This window comes from Nipponia nippon, unplaced genomic scaffold, assembly GCF_047370975.1.
Source record: "Nipponia nippon isolate SJK-2023a ecotype South Korea unplaced genomic scaffold, ASM4737097v1 scaffold_4, whole genome shotgun sequence".
Lineage (NCBI taxonomy): Eukaryota > Metazoa > Chordata > Aves > Pelecaniformes > Threskiornithidae > Nipponia > Nipponia nippon.
This window is the reverse complement of record NW_028262358.1, coordinates 1,214,430-1,232,334: the sequence shown is the minus strand read 5'-3', so window position 1 is coordinate 1,232,334 and position 17,905 is coordinate 1,214,430. Positions and strand designations below refer to the sequence as shown.

General features: G+C 53.0%; 1 protein-coding gene across 4 annotated transcripts in view; it reads right to left on the bottom strand.

Moving 5' to 3' along the window:
- Positions 1–8,670, bottom strand: part of LOC104022459 (uncharacterized) — a 50,962-nt gene extending 42,292 nt beyond the window's left edge. For 3 of the 4 annotated variants that reach the window (XR_015708321.1, XM_087775309.1, XM_087775307.1), the window contains exon 1: positions 8,551–8,654. Coding sequence is in view for 3 of the 4 variants with exons in the window: in XM_087775309.1 (XP_087631435.1) it covers positions 8,551–8,579 (29 nt within the window). In the remaining variant the exon portion in view is untranslated. Of the gene's footprint in view, positions 1–8,550 lie in introns of all 4 variants that reach the window. The other variant, XM_087775308.1, reaches the window with a different exon arrangement.
- Between the last annotated feature and the right edge of the window lie 9,235 nt (positions 8,671–17,905).

Genomic DNA, 17,905 nt, shown 5'->3' with positions numbered 1-17,905 from the left:
GCAGTCTGTCTGTCCTCATCCTCCTCTTCCAAAGATGAACATTTGTTGGGTATAACTAAAGAAATGCCTTGAAAAGAGCCCGGTTCTGGAAGACACGAATTGCAAAGCTCTCAGCAAGAGCAGTCCATGCATTGCTCAGATCAGCTCCTTCTGCACAAGGTCCCCGGAGGGATGATCTCAACGTTTTGTGCTGCAAGATACTTTTCTGCCAAGCTTCTAAACAAACTGAAAAAGCCCACATTTGAGCTGCAGGCTCATCTTCCTTCTTAACACACCCCCAATGGGACCCCTCCTTGGCAGCGGATAGGGAGAGGGGCTGGGGCGACTGCATCCATAGCGGGGGGCTCTCAGCCTCCTTGCGCTGCTGGTAGCCGATCAGCAGCTCCGTACTCCCCAGTTAACGACAACATTTTGTAAACACCCCTTTTCCTACGGGATCACTGTTTCCCCCCACCCCAACAGCGCTGCCAGCACATCGCAGCCTCTTCAGTCAACAGCAAATTTGCCTGTTCTCATTGCACCTTGAATTTCCTCTAAAGCAATCGCATAAGACAGCAGGGTACGGAGGTGGCTGGACATCGGGATGCTCGGATCCTTTGTCCCTTCATGCCTGCCTGGATCCGCGCTGCTGTTCTTGAGGCTCTCCTGCCAGCTCAGCAGCCTGACAAAGCAAACAAAAGCAAGACGCACACAAAAATGCATTTTGGAGATGCCTGGAGATGCTGGGGCAGGTGGCAAAGGCACCCAGCTAGGGCGCAGCAGAGCTGCAGCATCACGGAGGGGGTACCCGAGGCGGGCAGCGCTGTCCTGGCTGCTGCCGACCTTGAATTTGGGAGCAGTCTTCCAAAAAGCACGCACCCTACGGCCACGCTTTCCTTAACCATTGCCGCAGCGAGACATCTCCCCCAGTGTGGCCGGGATGCTGCTGCCTCCAGTTCTCTGGCAGCGGCCAGCGTTAGCTCGAAGCCAGTCCCACATAGGGCAACCCCCGAGAGCCCCCGAAGGGGCAGCGCACGCAAATGACCCAAGATCCAGCTGTGTCACACAAAGTTTATCTTTCTGGGGATGGAAGATGCACAGAAGATTGATATGCTTGCAGAAATATTATTAGCAGAATGATAACGCCACTTTTGAAAACAAAAAATTAATTATCCTTCTTCTACCGGGGCAGGTTGAATTTCATCACCTTGACACACCGCATCCCTTGGTCAATCAATGTGGGCTGTATTAATTTTTTTAACTCCCTCTCCAGGCTGTAGAGGAGGGAGGAAGAAGCAAACACATCCCACACCACCCGACCGAGCCCCAACTGATGCTCCTGTGAGTCGGGGAGGGTCCGGGGGAGCTGCTCATCCCCTCGGAGGATTTCCACCCTCCCCTTCCTTCCAGCTATTGCTGCCCAGGCAGGGCAACACCCGTCCCTTCCCCGAGCCCCCCGTTTGTTTACGACCCTGCCTTTTCCTCCGCATTTCCCTCAGGCAGGTTTCGGCTGCCTCCAGACCCATCTCCTTCACACGAAGGAGTGCATCAGCAGGAGGTAACAGGGGAGAGGAAAAGCAATTCAATGCAGCTGGGCTGGGACAGCACAAAAAAAAAAGAAAAATAGAGAATTAAGAAACAACCCAGCTGGGCACGTTGGGGATGGAGGCAGAGGGATGGTGGCACCGGCACCCGCCCCGCTGAGTCACACCGGTCCCTCCTGGGCCCACGGGGCGTGGGAATCACAAGTAAATCACGCTTAGCCGAGCGGCAAGAAGTTGGTGTTTAGGTTGCAAAGGCAGAGCAAGCCGATACCCTGTTGAAGCTGTTTTATGCCACCTGAATTCTTTCCCATCCACATGTTTCACGCTCAGGGCTGCCAGGCAGCAAACCTCAGCCAGGAAATTTGGGGGAAAAGCCACAAATGCCAAAAGTCTAACAGGAGGGCGAGGGAGAGCAGGCAGGAAATTGTGCATTACGAGTAAACAGGCTGCAAAGGGAAGAAATTATTATTTAATCAAAAAGCCCACCACTCCTGTGGCTCTGCTCCAGCAAGGAAGCCACAGGCATTTGGAGACACCATTTATCCACATGCGTGACCGTCCTAAACATCAACGAGAGCCCCCAAAACCTCCACCCCGGGCCCCGCCGCCCTTTCTGGGCCTGACCGTCCCCGCCAGCGGGGTCACGGGTGGCGGAGGCTGGACCCGCGAGCGCCAGGGATGACGGTACTTCCTTTGGGATTCCCCCTCCGGCACCGCACAGGGAGGACACAGAGCACAGGCAACCGCCTCGGACCCCCCTGCTCCCCGTTTTAAGCGCAAACGGGGCACTGTGCTGGCGGTGTGCAGCGGTCCTCGCTCGGCCACGGCTCTGCGTGTGCCCGAGGTGGTGGGGACAGCCAGCCCTGCAGCACGCTCCGCTTTGTTCATCTCCAGTCTCATTTGCAGCCCTCACGGAGACCAGTTTCTTTCCCTTCCTATTGCAAGAGCAAAACTAAAAGCTGAAGCTAACAGCATCTTCAGTTCGTCTCTGCATTGCCTGCCACCCAAGCTTGGCTCTAGGATAAAAGATGTTTCCCACGGCTTGACTTTCCTGCGTAATAAGGACAACCTTTTTTCCATGGGAAAGAAACCTTATGAACCATAAACATAAAGGGGAAACAAGTCCTCACATATCACCTGAGAGAGAAATGGTGCAATACTTTCTTTCTGCATTAAATCAATATTTAGACAGGCAGCGACTCGCTCGCCGCCCACCCGCCCGGGCTGGTTTCCCAGGGCTCGCTGCAGCCGCCGGCCGCCCAGCTCTGGATGCTCAGCGCTGGACATCCACCAGCGCACGAGAGGTCTCAAATCCGCACTGGAAAAAGCCATTTGCAATGAAATGCGTCATTATAGTCTAGCAATAACGAGAGCTGGGCAGGATAGTGCTTCATCCATGGGGGTTTTAGGCAGGGTTATTAGAGAAGACGCTGCCCCACGTCCATACGCCGTGCACTCTGCGGGAACACAGCCGGCATCGGCCTGTAGCTCCCGGGCAATGCGTATTATTCATCTTTATAGCACTTCTGAGGCTGCAATGAATTAAAGTACCTGTGCTGCCTCTGCAGGCAGGTGGTGCAGAGAAGCCTTGGGTGCACAGCAAGCTCCTTATGGGGCCTCAGTATGGTTTGCAGCTCGGGTACACCCCTGCTTCTCTCTTCTCCTCCCATACTTGTACAATATTTCCCTTGTGCAATATTTTCCTCAGCATACTGGAGAATAACTCCTTTGAAAGTAGTGTCTGTTTACCAAGGAAAACCTCAGCTTTGAGCCTGCGGTCTAAAGCTTTGCTGAAGTTTTACAATCTCAAGGGGGGAAGGGGGGGAAGAGAGAAGCAAAAACTTCAGAAAAAAGCATCAGTGAAGCCATTTCTCCCCCCAGCCAGCTCTGAGGCGCTTGGAGACCAAAGCAAAAGCAGGAGCCCCCACCGTTTTCTAAGCAAAGCAAGGCTTTACCTCTTATTTTGAAATGCAACATAACACTGTCGAAGCGTCATCGCTATCAAACACCACGAGCCCGTGCCGCTGCGCGACGCGGGGAGCAGGAACAGCGGGGTTACGGTCGCTCACGCCACGCTCCTGCTCCACGCGAGAGGAGCTGGACGGGGTAAAGCAGCCGCAGAGAGGGGAAAGCGTTGGCCAAAATTGGGGCTAGCAAAGGGACCTGCACGGAGGGAGCAGGGGTGCTCGGCCCGTGGTCCCACGCTTGGGCTCTGCGTTAGCCAGGAACCGTCCTCAGCACGGGCACGCTTATCTCACTTCTGCTTAGGGTGCTTTGTTGGTTTTTGGTTTTGTTTTTTTTTAATTTTTACTTATTTTTTTCACCTATCAGGGCCAGCGTTGCATAAGGGCTGCCGCAGGCTCTGAAGTGCAGGCACAAGTCTGAATTTCCAGTATCCGTATCAGTATTTCACAGTCCTTGCTGTGAGTATTTAACCACCTTTATTCGTCTGCACTGGATAAAAAGAAATGCAGTTACCAAATGGAATGAGCTAAAATGGAAATCCCTTCCAGCATTTACTATTGACAGGGGAGAATCCCGGGCTATGCAAAAGACCAAAAAGCATTGGAATATGCCAAAAATGTTTTCTCGCCATATTTTGCCCTTGCAGGCAGCTCCCCACAAAGAACAGACACACAGCTTCGGGGGAAAAAATGTGCAAAGCTTCCCCACGCTTTTACAATTAGCAATTATCTTTCACCAGTTTGTATTTCAGGGCCAGTCATCACAGGAGCCGATGAAATGGCCCGGTTTTCCTTTCCCTGGGCAACCCCTGGCTGGGAGGGCGCACTGCAATTCCCCCGGCCACGTTGCCCCAGCCGCCGCTGCAGGAGCGTCCTGGAGGAGGCCGAGGAGCACAACCCTCCCTGCAGCGCCAAGCTATCCAACAGCTCGCCCGGCGAAGCAGATGCCCAGGATATACTATGAGATTCAGGAATAACGGGGTATTCAGCCGAGCCGAAGCTTTTTTTTTTTTTTGCAGCAGCAACACCCTGGTGCAGGCTTTTCTGCTGCTGCCGCTGGAAAAAAAGGCTTCAGATCGCAGGTCCTCAGCAGGCAAATTACCACTTGCTCCAACTTCTCTGAGCTCAAAATCCCAGACTGAACTTAACAGGATGGGTTGGATTGTTTGGACGTAGAAATCCCAGAGTTTATTTTTGCAGCCAGAGGGTGTGTGCATTAGCCAGGTGTCCTGGTGGGATTCCAACAGCAATAGCCCTAAATCTCCCTCTGAAATTAAAAGGAGGGGTTGTTGGGTTGTTTTGGTTGTTTTGTTTTTTGTTGTTTGGTTTTTTTTTACATCTCTCCTCTTTGTCAGCTCCCCCCCACCGCCATTTGTTGGATAGTATTGCTCGCCCTACCAGCACATCAGTGGGAGGAGAGGTCCCTCTGCACACAAGCGCTAAGGGACAGCATCTAATTTAATTCTCTTATTTTCTTAAAGGCGCTCCATCTGCGAGGAAGACATGGCAAGAGGTTATTACGACACTGCATTTTATACACCCCATTGATAACGCAGCCCCGGACCACCCAATACAAACTAGTCAGCAGTTTCAGCGCTTGCAAGGCACTGCACCGAGCTTTCGGACACGAGGGAAAAAAACAATTGCAGCAACAAGTTAAGAGGCAAAACATCCCTTGGTGTTAGTTAATCGGGACTCTGCCCTTCATCCCATGAGGTGTTTCCTTGCCAGGAGCCTGGTGCTGCCAGGAGGCGAGGCCCCAGCCCCAGGAGGCTTCCCAGGCAGCCAAAAGCTCCCAGGACGAACGCCTGCCGATGCCCTGTTCCCGTAAGCACCTGGGGAGCCTTTCCTTTTGCACAGACTCGCATGCAAACAAATACGTGCCGATAAGGAGCTCTGCCAGCTCGGGCAGCTTTATTATGGCTTTCAGAGCAAGAACTTTCTAGTTTTCTTAGTTCCCCTGCTGCTGCTACCAGGTCGTTTCTACCAGAGCCTAATATTCCAGCTATGGTCCAGTCCTTCCACTTGTAGGAAAAGGAGCCTGGGAAGAGTGCCCCATATATAAACCAGTTAAGAACCCCTGCACACTCAGAATTATTTCCCCCCGCCCCGAGGCTCAACATTTTTAAGTCAATCCCCTGGTATCCAGCATGATTTCAGCTCCCCGGATGCTCAGCCAGCAGCTCTCGAACGCCTTTAGCAGACAGACAGACACAGGCAAAGCCTGCAGAGAGCAGAGCTCGGACCCCGAGGGCCGGCAGCCCTGCGCGCATCCCCGCCGCCCGCGGGACGCCGCCGGCTTCCCCAGCTGTCGCGGCAGGGCAGCACACGCCAGCCCGCGAGCAGACGCGTTTTGCAGGGTGGTTGGTCCCGCTGCCCGCAGGGTTCGGCAGTCCCTCGCTAAGGCACAGCGCAGAAATCACTCTAAGGAGCCCAGCACCAGTACCATAGCTCAGCCTTCCTCTGCCAGGTGCATTCTGGCTCCGAGCACCCCACCTGGGGAGGCTTTCAGCCCAAAGGTGGTGATGTGTCCTTATTTGACCTCTGGCAGCATATGTTACCCTTAGAGCTAATAACACACTGCATCACCTCCCTCCCACCTGGCAGAGACCCCACACAGCACCTGCAAGTGTCCCACCGGAGCAAGGGCAGGGACAGCCAGGGCACAGGGATGCCACCAGAGAAGCGCATGGCTAACAAGGAACCTCAGCCGGTGCCACCAAGCTGCTATCGCAGCACCGCTGGCTGTTGCTATTTTGCCCAGAGATGTCCTGCAGATCCTTTTAGCTGCCACCGTCCCCTGGTCTTCCCCTTGCAGGCTGCCAGCTCAGCACCTCACGCTCCGAGCAGACCTGGCAGCCCCCCGCCCCCTCCTGCTGGAGGATGCTCCAGGATTTTGGGTGGGGAGGAGTTCGGGTGCAGAGGAGCAGGACCAGGGCATGGCCGGGAGGAGCACCCACCCAAGCAAGCAAAGGTCCGCGCACAAGATAAGGGTAAAAGCAGCTTGGGTTTTACCTGCAAAAGGTATGAAACAGCTTGATTTGATAACGAGGTTGTTTCAAACATTGGGTATCTGTGCAGCTGAGCGGCCCTGCTGGAAACAGCACAGAAACAGGTGGGAAATCCACTTTTGGCTGTTGAAGCTGCAAAGCAGGAGGCATTCGAAGCCCACGCTGATGCCTCTGCCAACACCGGGAGAGCCGCAAACCAGGCGGCCAGCCAGGGAACAGAGCGCGGCACGGGGAGCACCCCTCTGCACGGCACAACCAGCGGCAGTGCTGGCCTGGGTACCGCCAGCGCCCTGATCGCATCTCCTCTCAGGAAGGTTAAAGAAACCCACCCAGCCTCCTCCCAGCTTTAGGCCTGAAAGTTGCTTCATGTTGGAGAAATACTGACAACAGCAAGAAACTGCAGAAGCTGATAAAGCTGCGGGGAGGGTCCTTAAACTGCGCACTGCCAGGACTGAAAAAGCAGCCCATAAATTTGGACTGCCATGCAAATAGCAAATCTCCCCCACTTCTCCAAGGAAAAAAAGGGAGGCACGGAGAGAGATGCAGACTGCGCTGATGCTTAGAAGCAAGGGGATCTCGGGTGGGGACGGCTCCTTCCTTCCATCTGGTGGGTACGCACTTACTCCATCAAAAACATCACCGCTGCCGGACACCTACACTGGCATTTAGTAAGAGTTTTCCAAACACAGGGTAAAAGGGCCAAGGGATAACGCTCTCCACACAAGCTGGTTTTGAACGCTGTAGCAACCGGAGAGCAAAACGTGCATCAAACAGAGACAGGCCAGCTCCAGCAGCCCACCTCCCTCCCCGAGCCCCCTCCTCGATGTTCCCAGTCACCAAGCAGCAGTCCTTCCACTCATTAATCACACAGCATCTGTTGGGCCAGTTGTACTTAATGAACGAACAACAAGGTTTTCGGAGCATTAAAGGGGATGGCAAGCTTTGGGTACTTGGACCGGGGCGTTCGCATCTGTGCTTGTTTCACCACAATTAAGCAGAAACAGCGTAGTGAGAAAAACCCCACGTAATAAGTGAAGCACCACATCGCCACGTAGATACGAGAAGCCTTTGCATTGCGTGTAAATCCTGCCGGTTTGTTCCAGTTTTGCCCTGGCTTATTTCACTGCTGCTAATGAGTTTTGTTAGAGGAGATTTTTTCCCAAGATCTTTTTTAAATTATGTTTTTATCCTTTAGCAAAAGGACTTTGTTACATGCTACAAGTAGAAAGCCACACAAGTTCCTTGCAACACCCAGAAATCAAATCAAACAGTCAGGACCCACCACCAGGGTCCTGGGCTTTTATTTACCATGCTATCCTTTCCACAGGCCATTCATGCTGTTTCTGGGAAGAGGGATTGGTCCCATCTTTTTGCAGTTAAATAAAAGGCAAACATTGCACGAACATTTTGACCTGCATTTTGCCAACACGTTGCACAAATACGCTGAAGCACGATGCAAACGTGACATTGATTTTTGCTGTACAGCTGGGAGCCCATAAAAATACATGGTTGGGGCCCCGCTTCCCCCGTGCTTTCCCAAACAGCACGCTCTCCAAGAAAATCACCCAAAATACCAACAGCAAGCATTTAACTGGCAACAGGCAGCTCATTTTCCAGCAAAGAAACAGCATTGCCCATCACCCTCACCAAAGGCAAACCCACCGGGGAAACGGCCGGACCACATCAGCTCCCTTCTCCTTGGGAGAGGCCGGTGCCGTGAGCTGCAGAGGGTGGCTCTGCGTTTGGGCTCTCCCAAGCCAAAGCCACCGCAGCCCTCGGTAGCTCACCGTGCACCAGCCTGAGCCTTGCCCGTTGCCTTAAGGCAGCAATCGGTCTCATAACCGAGATGAAGATCCTCCAAAGCTCAACACCTCCAAAGCCACAGCGGCCCAGGATGCACCATAGCTCAGCCCTGCAGCAATCTCCACCAAAACAGCTTCTTAGGAATTACCAACCAGCAGCTACAGCACCACCAGAGCCAAGACACAAACACCTCCAAGAAGCTTCACCAGACCATTCAGCAACATGCAGTACAGTCGTTTTGCCTCCTACCTGCTGTAGCAAAGCCTGCAGACGCTCATCTGGAGTCTGTTGGACCAACACACGTTGAATTTGGAGCAATACTTGATGCACAGCACAGAGAAGGTCCTCGCAGCCCAAGCTCTCAGAAGAACTGAGCTGGGGGAGCAGCCGAGTGAAATAGCTGTGGCTGGAGGAGCCTGATGCCCATCAAGCCCTAACGAGCACAGCCTGGGACTGCCTGATCCCCATCACCTGGGGAAGGGGGCTCCACCCTGGGGCAGCAACCCACCAAAACCCAGGGAGCTGCTGCCTGTCATGGCAGCGCAGTGGGTGCTTTGGGCAGCACAGATACCCAGCTTCACCCCGGGACGCTTCCTCGGGGTTTGCAGTGAGCTCTGCCCAAAAGGAGCGACTTTAAGGCTTCCCCGATGGTGCTGCCAGCCAAGGGCTCCCTGCAGACGCAGCCTGTTGCAGGTGCCGGGGGAGGCACTTATCTCAGCTGTTAGCAAACTGGGAGCAGCTGGGTTGGCTCCTCAGTTGAATCCTGCAAAATCAAGCCCTGCAGAGTTTATCCCGAGTTACGGAATTATTTTATCCACACAAGCAGATGCAGCTAGGTGTCACCCAGCCACGCTGGGCAGAAAGCGTTACTTAACTTAAGCCTTACTTAGCTGTTGCAGGCATGCCAAAAAGCAAGCAGCAGCCCCCCAAAGCCTCTCTGTATAGCGCCGGGACGGGGTTTGAAGCGCTGTGTTCGCGCTGGTGCTGCTGCACGCTGCTTGCTGGCCCCCGTGCCGTGCACCTCGCATCCCCGCTTCCCCAGCTGGTTAACGCAGGGGCCACCCCAAAGGCTTAGCCACAGGCTAACAACACAGGGAGAGGTGCTGCAGGTGAGAGGAGGAGGAGGATGCTCATGCTCGATAACAGCAATCGTTCTCAGTCCCCTGGGAGAGTCATGCTGAAGAAAGCAAACAGCAGTACGTTGGGGCAAAGGAAAAGGGAAGACAGAGATTGTGGGCCATGATAGTTCCGTTCACTAAATGGGAATTAAAAGAAAATCTTTATCTGTGGAGTGCAGAGCCTGGGGAGATGGAGATAACGCAGCTCCATTGCGCTGCAGCATGTGATACCAACCCAGCCGCCGGGCTTTACGCCTTTCTTTTAATTGCCCCCTTCCTACTAAATTTAATTGGAAACTAAACAAGCAGGAGCCTTTAGGAGGAGAATCAGAAGCAGAGGATGTCCGCCCAAAGAGATTCATTACATCGACTGGCCCTAATGATGTCCACTCCTTCCAGGGGGTGATACGGCCCCAGGTTTCGCAGGGGCTAAGGTGTGATGGTAACCACATCCCTGACATCCCAGTTCTGTCTTTAAATACTGAGGAATAAGCCCTTCGGCTGACGCTGAGGGAATCCCACAGAAGAGAAACGAAAGCCTGCGAGGCTGCGGAGGCAAGGTGGAAACGCCTTTACGATAAAAACGGAAAAGTGCACAATTTCATTGTAAATTATTGCCGACGGTACGCACGCCAGAGGAACGCATAGGCACTTAGAGAGATCCTGGCAGGTAACAGTGCAGCGAGACCTCAACACCAACCGTGTGCGCGTAGGAAATATAACTTGACACCGCGGATCTTCCGATTTCGGTGCTGCGGTTCAGCGTCAGGTCAGATCAATACCACTCCGGGAGCCGGCCCTGTTGGATTTTATCCAGCATTTGTCAGTCAAACTATCAAATTTTTAATCTTGTTTTCCAGCCTCCTGGGGAGCTACACCAGAGCTGCTGGAATGCAGAAAACATTATTTTTGAAAAGACTTCCAGAACAACTCCCAGAAGACACTTTACATCGAAAAGCACCTTTTTGGTGCCTTTTAAAAGGCACAGCTTTACGGCCGTGACCTTGAGCCGGGGGGCACGAACACCCCTTCCCCTCTGCCCGCCGGCCGCGGGCGCGCCGAGCTGCAGCTGAGGCTCAGGACGAGGCTGCCGCCGAGCCCTCCGGAGGGGCACATCCAGGCTCTGGTCCTGCGGATGCTCAGGCGCGCGGTTTCACTTCGCACGCAGCCCGAGCCCCAGCGCGGCACGTCCACAGAAGCGCACGGGGAAAGGATGCCTGAGGAGGGCCCCGGCAAGACACCGCATCTGCCTCCCAGCCAGGAATTTTTAGTTTAAAAAATTGCCCAAATATTTAACTTAAACGTCCCTTGCTGCAATTTAAGTCTTCACCCGGGATGGGGGGAGCAGATTATCACCCGCCCAGGGAAGCGCGAGTGCCATTGCGCGCAGGATGGGGACCAGGGGGCCGGGTCCGCTGCAGAAATGGGCGCCCTGCGGGCTGGCTCAGGCAGGCTGGGTTTACAGGTCGTGCTTTCCAAAGCCAGCCGTGCCGACCCGCCTTGCCCGTGCACACGCAGGTCGCCGTGGGTGGTGGGCGCAGGCTGCTGCCCCCACGCTCAGCTTCCCACCCTGCTGTAGGAACAGCATCCTTACAGCACCCAGAGAGCGCGGTGGAGAAGGTGCTGTTTAGGAACAGCATCTTTATGGCTGATATATATATATTTACACACACACACATAGCTGATATACCTTTATAGTGACAGGGACGGAGCGGGTGCTTTCCGTGCCCACGCGGACGGAGGGTCGCACAGTGGTGGCACAGGGGAAAGAACCTTCACCTCTTGATGCTTCACCCCCCCGACTGCAAATGGAAAGCCTCCCACTGGATTTAACCTTTCCGTTCTGATAGAATTAGCGCAGATTACAAGTATTTCCGAGCAAGGGATTTTTTCATTGCTTTGGGCGCGTACAAAACCAGCCACAGCAGAGCCCGAGTCCAGCTCAGGACCGCTTGGTTCAGCTGCCCTACACACAAGTAACAGCAGCAAAGCCCTTTATAAATGGAAAAGCAAGTACAGGACCCAAGGCTTGATAGTTAGCATATGATAGATGGCATAAGAAGCTCCCCAGAAAAAACGTATAGATCTACCACGGCCCTTGGGATTGCAGAAGAGAGGACAGGGCGATGAGAAAGCCAGGCCTGGTAACCACCTGCCCTTTAAACCACCCATTTAATTGAGGAACAGACTTTGTAAAAATAACATTTGGGAGCCATTCCCCAGCTGCCAGTAAAGGCAGGCACACAATTTACATGGGAAACTCATACCCAGGGAAATAAATGAAGGCAATAAAAACGAGCGAAAAGGGGACAGTTTACGAGTTTGGATGCGTGCTGCCTCTCCCTCCCATCTTGTCCTCGCCACATGTGTTTTAATTTTCCTCCCACTCCCATCCTTATTGTACTCCTCTTCCCAGGGAGACAAAACGCAGTGCTCTCCTCCCTAAAACTGCCAACAGCGGGAGGAGGACGAATCTGTTCCACTTATCCCCGCTTTGGCTTCAGCCCCGTCCCCGGGGCGATGCCTGTGCCCTGCCGCGGTCCTCGCCCTGGGCAGGCGTGCTACCAGGCCAGGGCTGCTGGCCGAAGGACCCAGCCGCCCTTTGCAGCTATCGCCTGCGTGCAATCAGCTAAGAGTCGGTCACAAAGGGAGAACCCACAAACCCCATCACTTCGGAAAGGAAAAAATGAAATGAGTGCCTTTAACCGTAGCTCACGCAATGCACGCCTTGCCTAAGTAATGAAGCGTTATATTCCTCCTAAAAACCAGGGGAGCCCAGGGAAAAGAAAACCATCGAGAAACGCGCGGCAGCACCCAGGCAATCCCGTTACAGCAGGGGAAACGTACGGTCTCGGTGTCCTCCCACCCAGCCCACCAACGCGCTCCTAGCTGGAACCCAAGCACCCTCTCCACTTAAGAAATCAAGAATACTTCGGTGGGTTTTCTTTGTTTGTTTTGACTGCCTCTCCAAAGGTTTGCTAGGACCACAGCGCAATGAAAGAAGCCTATTTATTAGTCTGGGATCCGTGTTTCTGCACGGTTTTCCAGCAGCGACGCGAGGATGGAGCCCTGGGTGCTGTGCGGGCAGGGATGCGCCTTCTCCTGCGTCTGCACGGCAATGCTCATCCATCAGAGAGGCTCCCTGTGCTGCCTTCATAGGAGGGGGAAAAAGCGTTTCTGAAGGCGAAAAAACATCCCAGGGAAACGCAGTCTTTACCAGAAGAGTGGCAGAGGCCGGCACACAAGCTGCATTTTCCCTGGCCAGAGCCGCTAGCCCACGACCATCAAATAACCCTTCCCGACTCCACAGTTATCACCTGCGTTTGCTCATGAAGGGCTCCGCTCCCAAACTAGCAGAGCCTGTAAAAAAAAATCACCAGCTTTGTAGGACACGGGATCCAGCCCCTCCTTTTATCCAGACCCCCCATTCCTGAGTGTTGGACCTCGAAGGGACGGCATCGTCCGAGCACAGAGGGAAAGGCAGGACAAATAAACAGTGGGGTGCAGCACGATGCCCGGCCCCAGCCTTTGGGGATAAAAGGCACCATTTCTTCTCCAGCGGGCAAAGGTGGTGAGACTTGCGGGAGAGGGAATTGCTCTCTTCATGGGGCTGCCTTTCATGTGGGCTGCTGATAACGTCTTATTTTAACAAACCCTCGCTGTTCAAAAGCGTCCAGGTCCTGGTGACTGCGGGATTGGCGTAGCCTGATGCAGAAATGGCTCTGTGGACCCGATGCCCGAAGCCGATGCTCTTCGACACCGGGGGTAACCACGTCTCTGGGGCTCCGTCTGCTCCAGAATAAACCCGAGTAACGGTGGCTCTGGTCCCATCCAGTGCCTGGTCCCGGCTGGCTGCTCAGCCTCCTCCTTCTGCCATCGGCAGCGGCTTTTTGCAGCGCCTCTGCCATCCCGGTGGGGAACGTGGGCTGTGTTAGCGCTCCGCGAGCCTTCCCAGCTGTTTTAACAACTGAAAGCAAGGTGGAAACACATCCTTCCCCTCCACGCTGAGGCCCTTGCTTTGTTACAGCCACTTAGAAAAACTAACAGCACTAAAATGAGGTCTTACAAAAATAATTCCAAGTGATTACCACTAAAGAATGTGAAATATTTTCGTTGGCTTTTCTTATAAAGTTGACTTTGTTGCATTTATTCACAGGGAGTGTTTTTCTTTCTCTGTGTAAAGGCCCCTGCAAAAATCCTGGGAGGACTTGCAGAGTGGGATATTTCTCAGTCGGACTTAGGAGAACTTACTATAGCCCGAAGGGAATTCTAATATACCTGTTGATAAAAACACGTAGAATAAGGTTTATAAATCCGTATATGAAGTATGCACAGGTGTTTGTGTGTGCAATATTGTAATATACATATATAAAGAAATAAATAATAACTGAAGAGGGTATATATTTCCTGCAAAGACACGCATTGCGTTAATGAATACGCTGCGGCACCAAGTCCTGTCGCGGCTGTGCTGCGTTCCCTCGCAACGTCCCCGCTCCTGGTGACGCAGCGAACCAGGCTTGTAACTTCAGCTGCAGTCCGAGAAGAAGAACACGAGGACGAGACAACAACCTGCTGCAAACGGATCCCCTCCGAGGGCGAGACCCCCCGTGCTCCCCTCCCGCTCCCAGAGATGTTTCCCAGTAGCCGGCTTCAGCTCATGGCTGTTTGCAAAGCCTTTCTCCATCTGTCCCGTTACATTCCGGGTTTTGGAAATGGGTTTTCTCTCCCCCTCCCTCCTTGTACTCAATGTTGTTTGCTTTTCTACTTCCTTCCAGGCATTTTTAAGTAGCTCGCAGGGTCTCCAGCAGCGTGGCCAAAGCGTTAAGCGGCCGGCTTTGTGCCTCCGGGTGCTCATCTCAGAGCCTGCCAGGAGGGCAAGCCCGGCGGAGCGGGAGCAGGGACGGAGGAACACCTCCCCATGCCCGGCTGCATCCCAAAAATATGTCAGAAACAGTTGCTTTGAGTTGCTGAACGAGCAAGCTAACAACATCCCACAGCTTCGTAACGATGAGATCCTTAACAAAAATCAGTGTTCTTGACCTGACCGCGAGGCACGCAAGCAAACGCACCTGCTGCTGCCATAAAAAGCTAGAAACTAAATAAAGCAACGTCCTGTTCCTGGTGCTTTGGGTTTTGTTTCTGTTGCAGCCCTGCTAATTCCTGCTTCTTAGCAAGGGACTCCAACACTGGCCACTAAGCATCATCCTTCAAAATGACTGAGCTGGAAAACGTTCCAGTCGGCTCTGGTAGTGTTAAGGTTTCCTTGCTTTAAAAGCAGATGATAAAAATCTTAATATCCTATAAGGTGTTGCTGTAAATCATCAAAACTAAAGAGCACTCGTGCAAACACGCAGCAGCCTCTCCAGTGCCCGCATTCAGCATTAGCAGGAGTCAACCCAGTACCGCGTTGCCCAAATCCCCCCCGATTCCACATGCCCAAACCGCTACCCCATCCCGAGAGCCTGCCCGCCGTGCCGGGGCTGCCAGGCCCCGCTCCTCGCCTGGGGAGCAGGCGGTTTGCTGCACGCCGCCGACCCGACGCCGGGTCCTTGAGGACGTCCCCAGAGGAAGCCCAGTTCCTCCCATTCTTCTCCAGCTGCTGGTGGTGCAAGTGTCCCCCCCCGGCCCCATTGTCCCTTGTCCCAGCCTTGGGGCTTTGCACAAACAGCCGTTGCTGATGTCAAGCAGACAGCACACGTTTCCTTCTTTGGCCTTGGAGAAACATTTTTTTTTTTAACCAGTTCCTCCAGCAAGCTGATTTTTAAAATTTTTTTAAATTTAATTTTCTATTTTTTTTTAAGTGCGGTACGCCACTTGGCGGGATTTCTGGTCTCCAGAAGATAATTTGGTTTTGATTATTATCTGAAACAGGGGTTTATAGATGTGTCCAGCGGGGGGGGGGGGGGGGGGTGTGTGTGGTTGAGAAACAAAACCCTTTTTAACTTAGGAACCAGGACTTTGATTTTCAAATGGGAACATCAGCCCAGCTGAGACGAAAATTTAAAAAGCATGGCGTATTTAATAAAAACCAATACAAGCATGATGTGTTTTTAAGTTACCCAAAACTACTCTCTTGCCAAAACTGTGGGTAAAAATATTAGCATAAGCCTCGCAGATGAAGATCTAGCTAAAAAAAGGCGGGGGGGGAGAGGTTTCCTGTACATGAAATCGTAACCAGCCTGTAAACAGCTCTAGCAGGAACATTCAAACATTTATTGGGGAAAAAAAAATAAAGCCACTGGAAAGGGTTATTATCTATATTCTTGCAAATCAAAGGAAGGGATCTGACACTGCGGTCTTGAAAAAGGTTTCTTCCCTGGGACAGGAGCCTGATTAGACCTCGTACACATCCTAATGAAGAATATCACCAGCAATTCATTAATTACTCTGCTGGAGCAACCTCTTAGACATGCACCTAGAAATTATTTTTAAGTATTTTTGGTTTTGTCCATAACCCCAGCTTGGAAATGTCCGGAGGAGCTATAGTTAGAACTGGCCATTTTTTGTCCATGGAACTTGGTTGGATGAAAAAATGCTCGTTTGGGTTGCTGGAAGAAATGGTCAGTTGAGCGCTCTGACCATTTCAGCTGGAAAGAGAAAACACCGGCAATGTTTTTGTAAAAGCAGAGACATGTACTGGTTTAGCAGAAAGGAAATGCTTTTGTGTTGAGCTCTCTTATTTTGTACAAGTCGAAAGAAAATTCCCCCCATTTTTTCCAGGAGGAAATTCTGAATAAAACCAATTTGAGGTGGCATCAAAATATTTTTTCCCTCCCAACGCAGTTTTTCAGCGTGGCCGCTGGCCCAAAACGCTCCGCGGTTTCGGAGCGTTAGCTGTGGCTCCCTGCATCGTATTCTCCGCTCCGGCAGGAGCGACACCTCCGCGTCACCCAAACGATGCTTCTCTCTTTTTTCCGCGAAGCCGGTGCCATCAGGTAGCTTGCCAAGCTGTAGGGTGCAGGAGAGGTTGGCGACGGAGCTCCAGCTCCTGCCCCCTCCTCCTTTGCATCAAAGGTCTTTGCCACCTTCAGGTGTGCCAAGCCCCAAAAGCCAGCACCGGTCCCTGCTGCCGACCGGAGGACATCCCCGCGACCAGGGGTCTTCCAGGAGCGTAAACACCTCTGGGGAAGCAGAGAAAGCTGTAGTCCTCAGCGCTGGGATTTTTGGAGACTTTTATATTTAGGGTATAAAGAAGGGAAGTGAACGAGGGGGTTTTGTGTTTTGGTTCCTCAATCGGGTCGCTGTCGCTCGCTGTCGCGTTACTGAGCTAACTCGGCACACAAAACCCAGATAAATCAACAAATAGGAAGATTGCTGGAATGAACATGGGATTCGTGGTTGTGACGGATGCCTGCTAAGCATGAAAAGACAAGGCAGACTCGCAGGTCGAGGGGTTAAAGTCTGAGCTAGCTGCTGCGAGAGGGAAGCTCCAGGAGAAGATCCCAGGATGCAGAAGGGCGGGCGGACCGTCAGCGAGGGAACCGGGATTAGCTTTTTTTTAAACTCATTAGCTTTTCGCTTGTTTGCTATCCCAGCAAGCGGGAAGCGCAAGGAGCACCGCATCTGGAGAGCCTCTCCTGCAGTCCTCCCTTCTTCGGGGCAGTCCGTTCATCCTCACCCTCTCTCCCCGTCACCATCCTGACCTCCCTGCAGACACTGCTCTGCGGGCAGCAGTCCGCTCGAGCAGGACAGCTTTACAGCACAATAAAAAACGAGGGGTCCAAACGAGGGCACGCAGCGGGGGGCTCAGATGTGCAAAACGCAGGTTTGCCCGCGCGCACGTCCGGTTACGCGCACGTCTGGTTACGCGCGCGGCTGCGCCACCCCAACGGCGAGCACACCCGCTGCAGCAGAAAAGAAGTCACCGTGTTGCTTGGCATCTCCCGGCCTGAAAAAGGATAAGCACAGCAAATTCTGCGCCAGTAAATACCTAATTCAAATATTTCAAAATATTTAAATTTCAGTCACACTGCTAAAATGCTTTGGGATCCTAAAACGCTGTTGCAGAGGAGCTGCCTCAAGCTCTTTTAGGGGCTTCTGCAACATGAATGTTTGTTTAAACATTCGAGTGTGCTATATTAGTGCCTCTGCCCTTTCTCTAACGGCCTTCTGCAGAGCCACCGACATCAGCCGAGGCCAGCCGCTTCTCCACGCTACATCGGATCGGGGTCAAGCAATTAGCGAGTTATTAACGCGGAGCATCACAGCATCAACCCTCACCGGCGTGATGCCGGGGCAGCCGCCGGGCAGCGCTTCCCTCGGCACGGAGGGTCTGCTCCGGACAGCATCGGGGACCGGCCGAGCTTGGCTCCGTCCTGGCAGCCCGGACCTTCCCACGACCTAGCTCCTATTTCAGGGCTTGTCTGTCTATTTAAAGCGCACGAAGAAGGGGAAAAATGCACTGGAAAAGTAGCATGCACATGAGACACCGCGCCAAATATTCAATTTCTTTTCAAGGCCGATAGCAAGGGATCCCACGGCTTTTT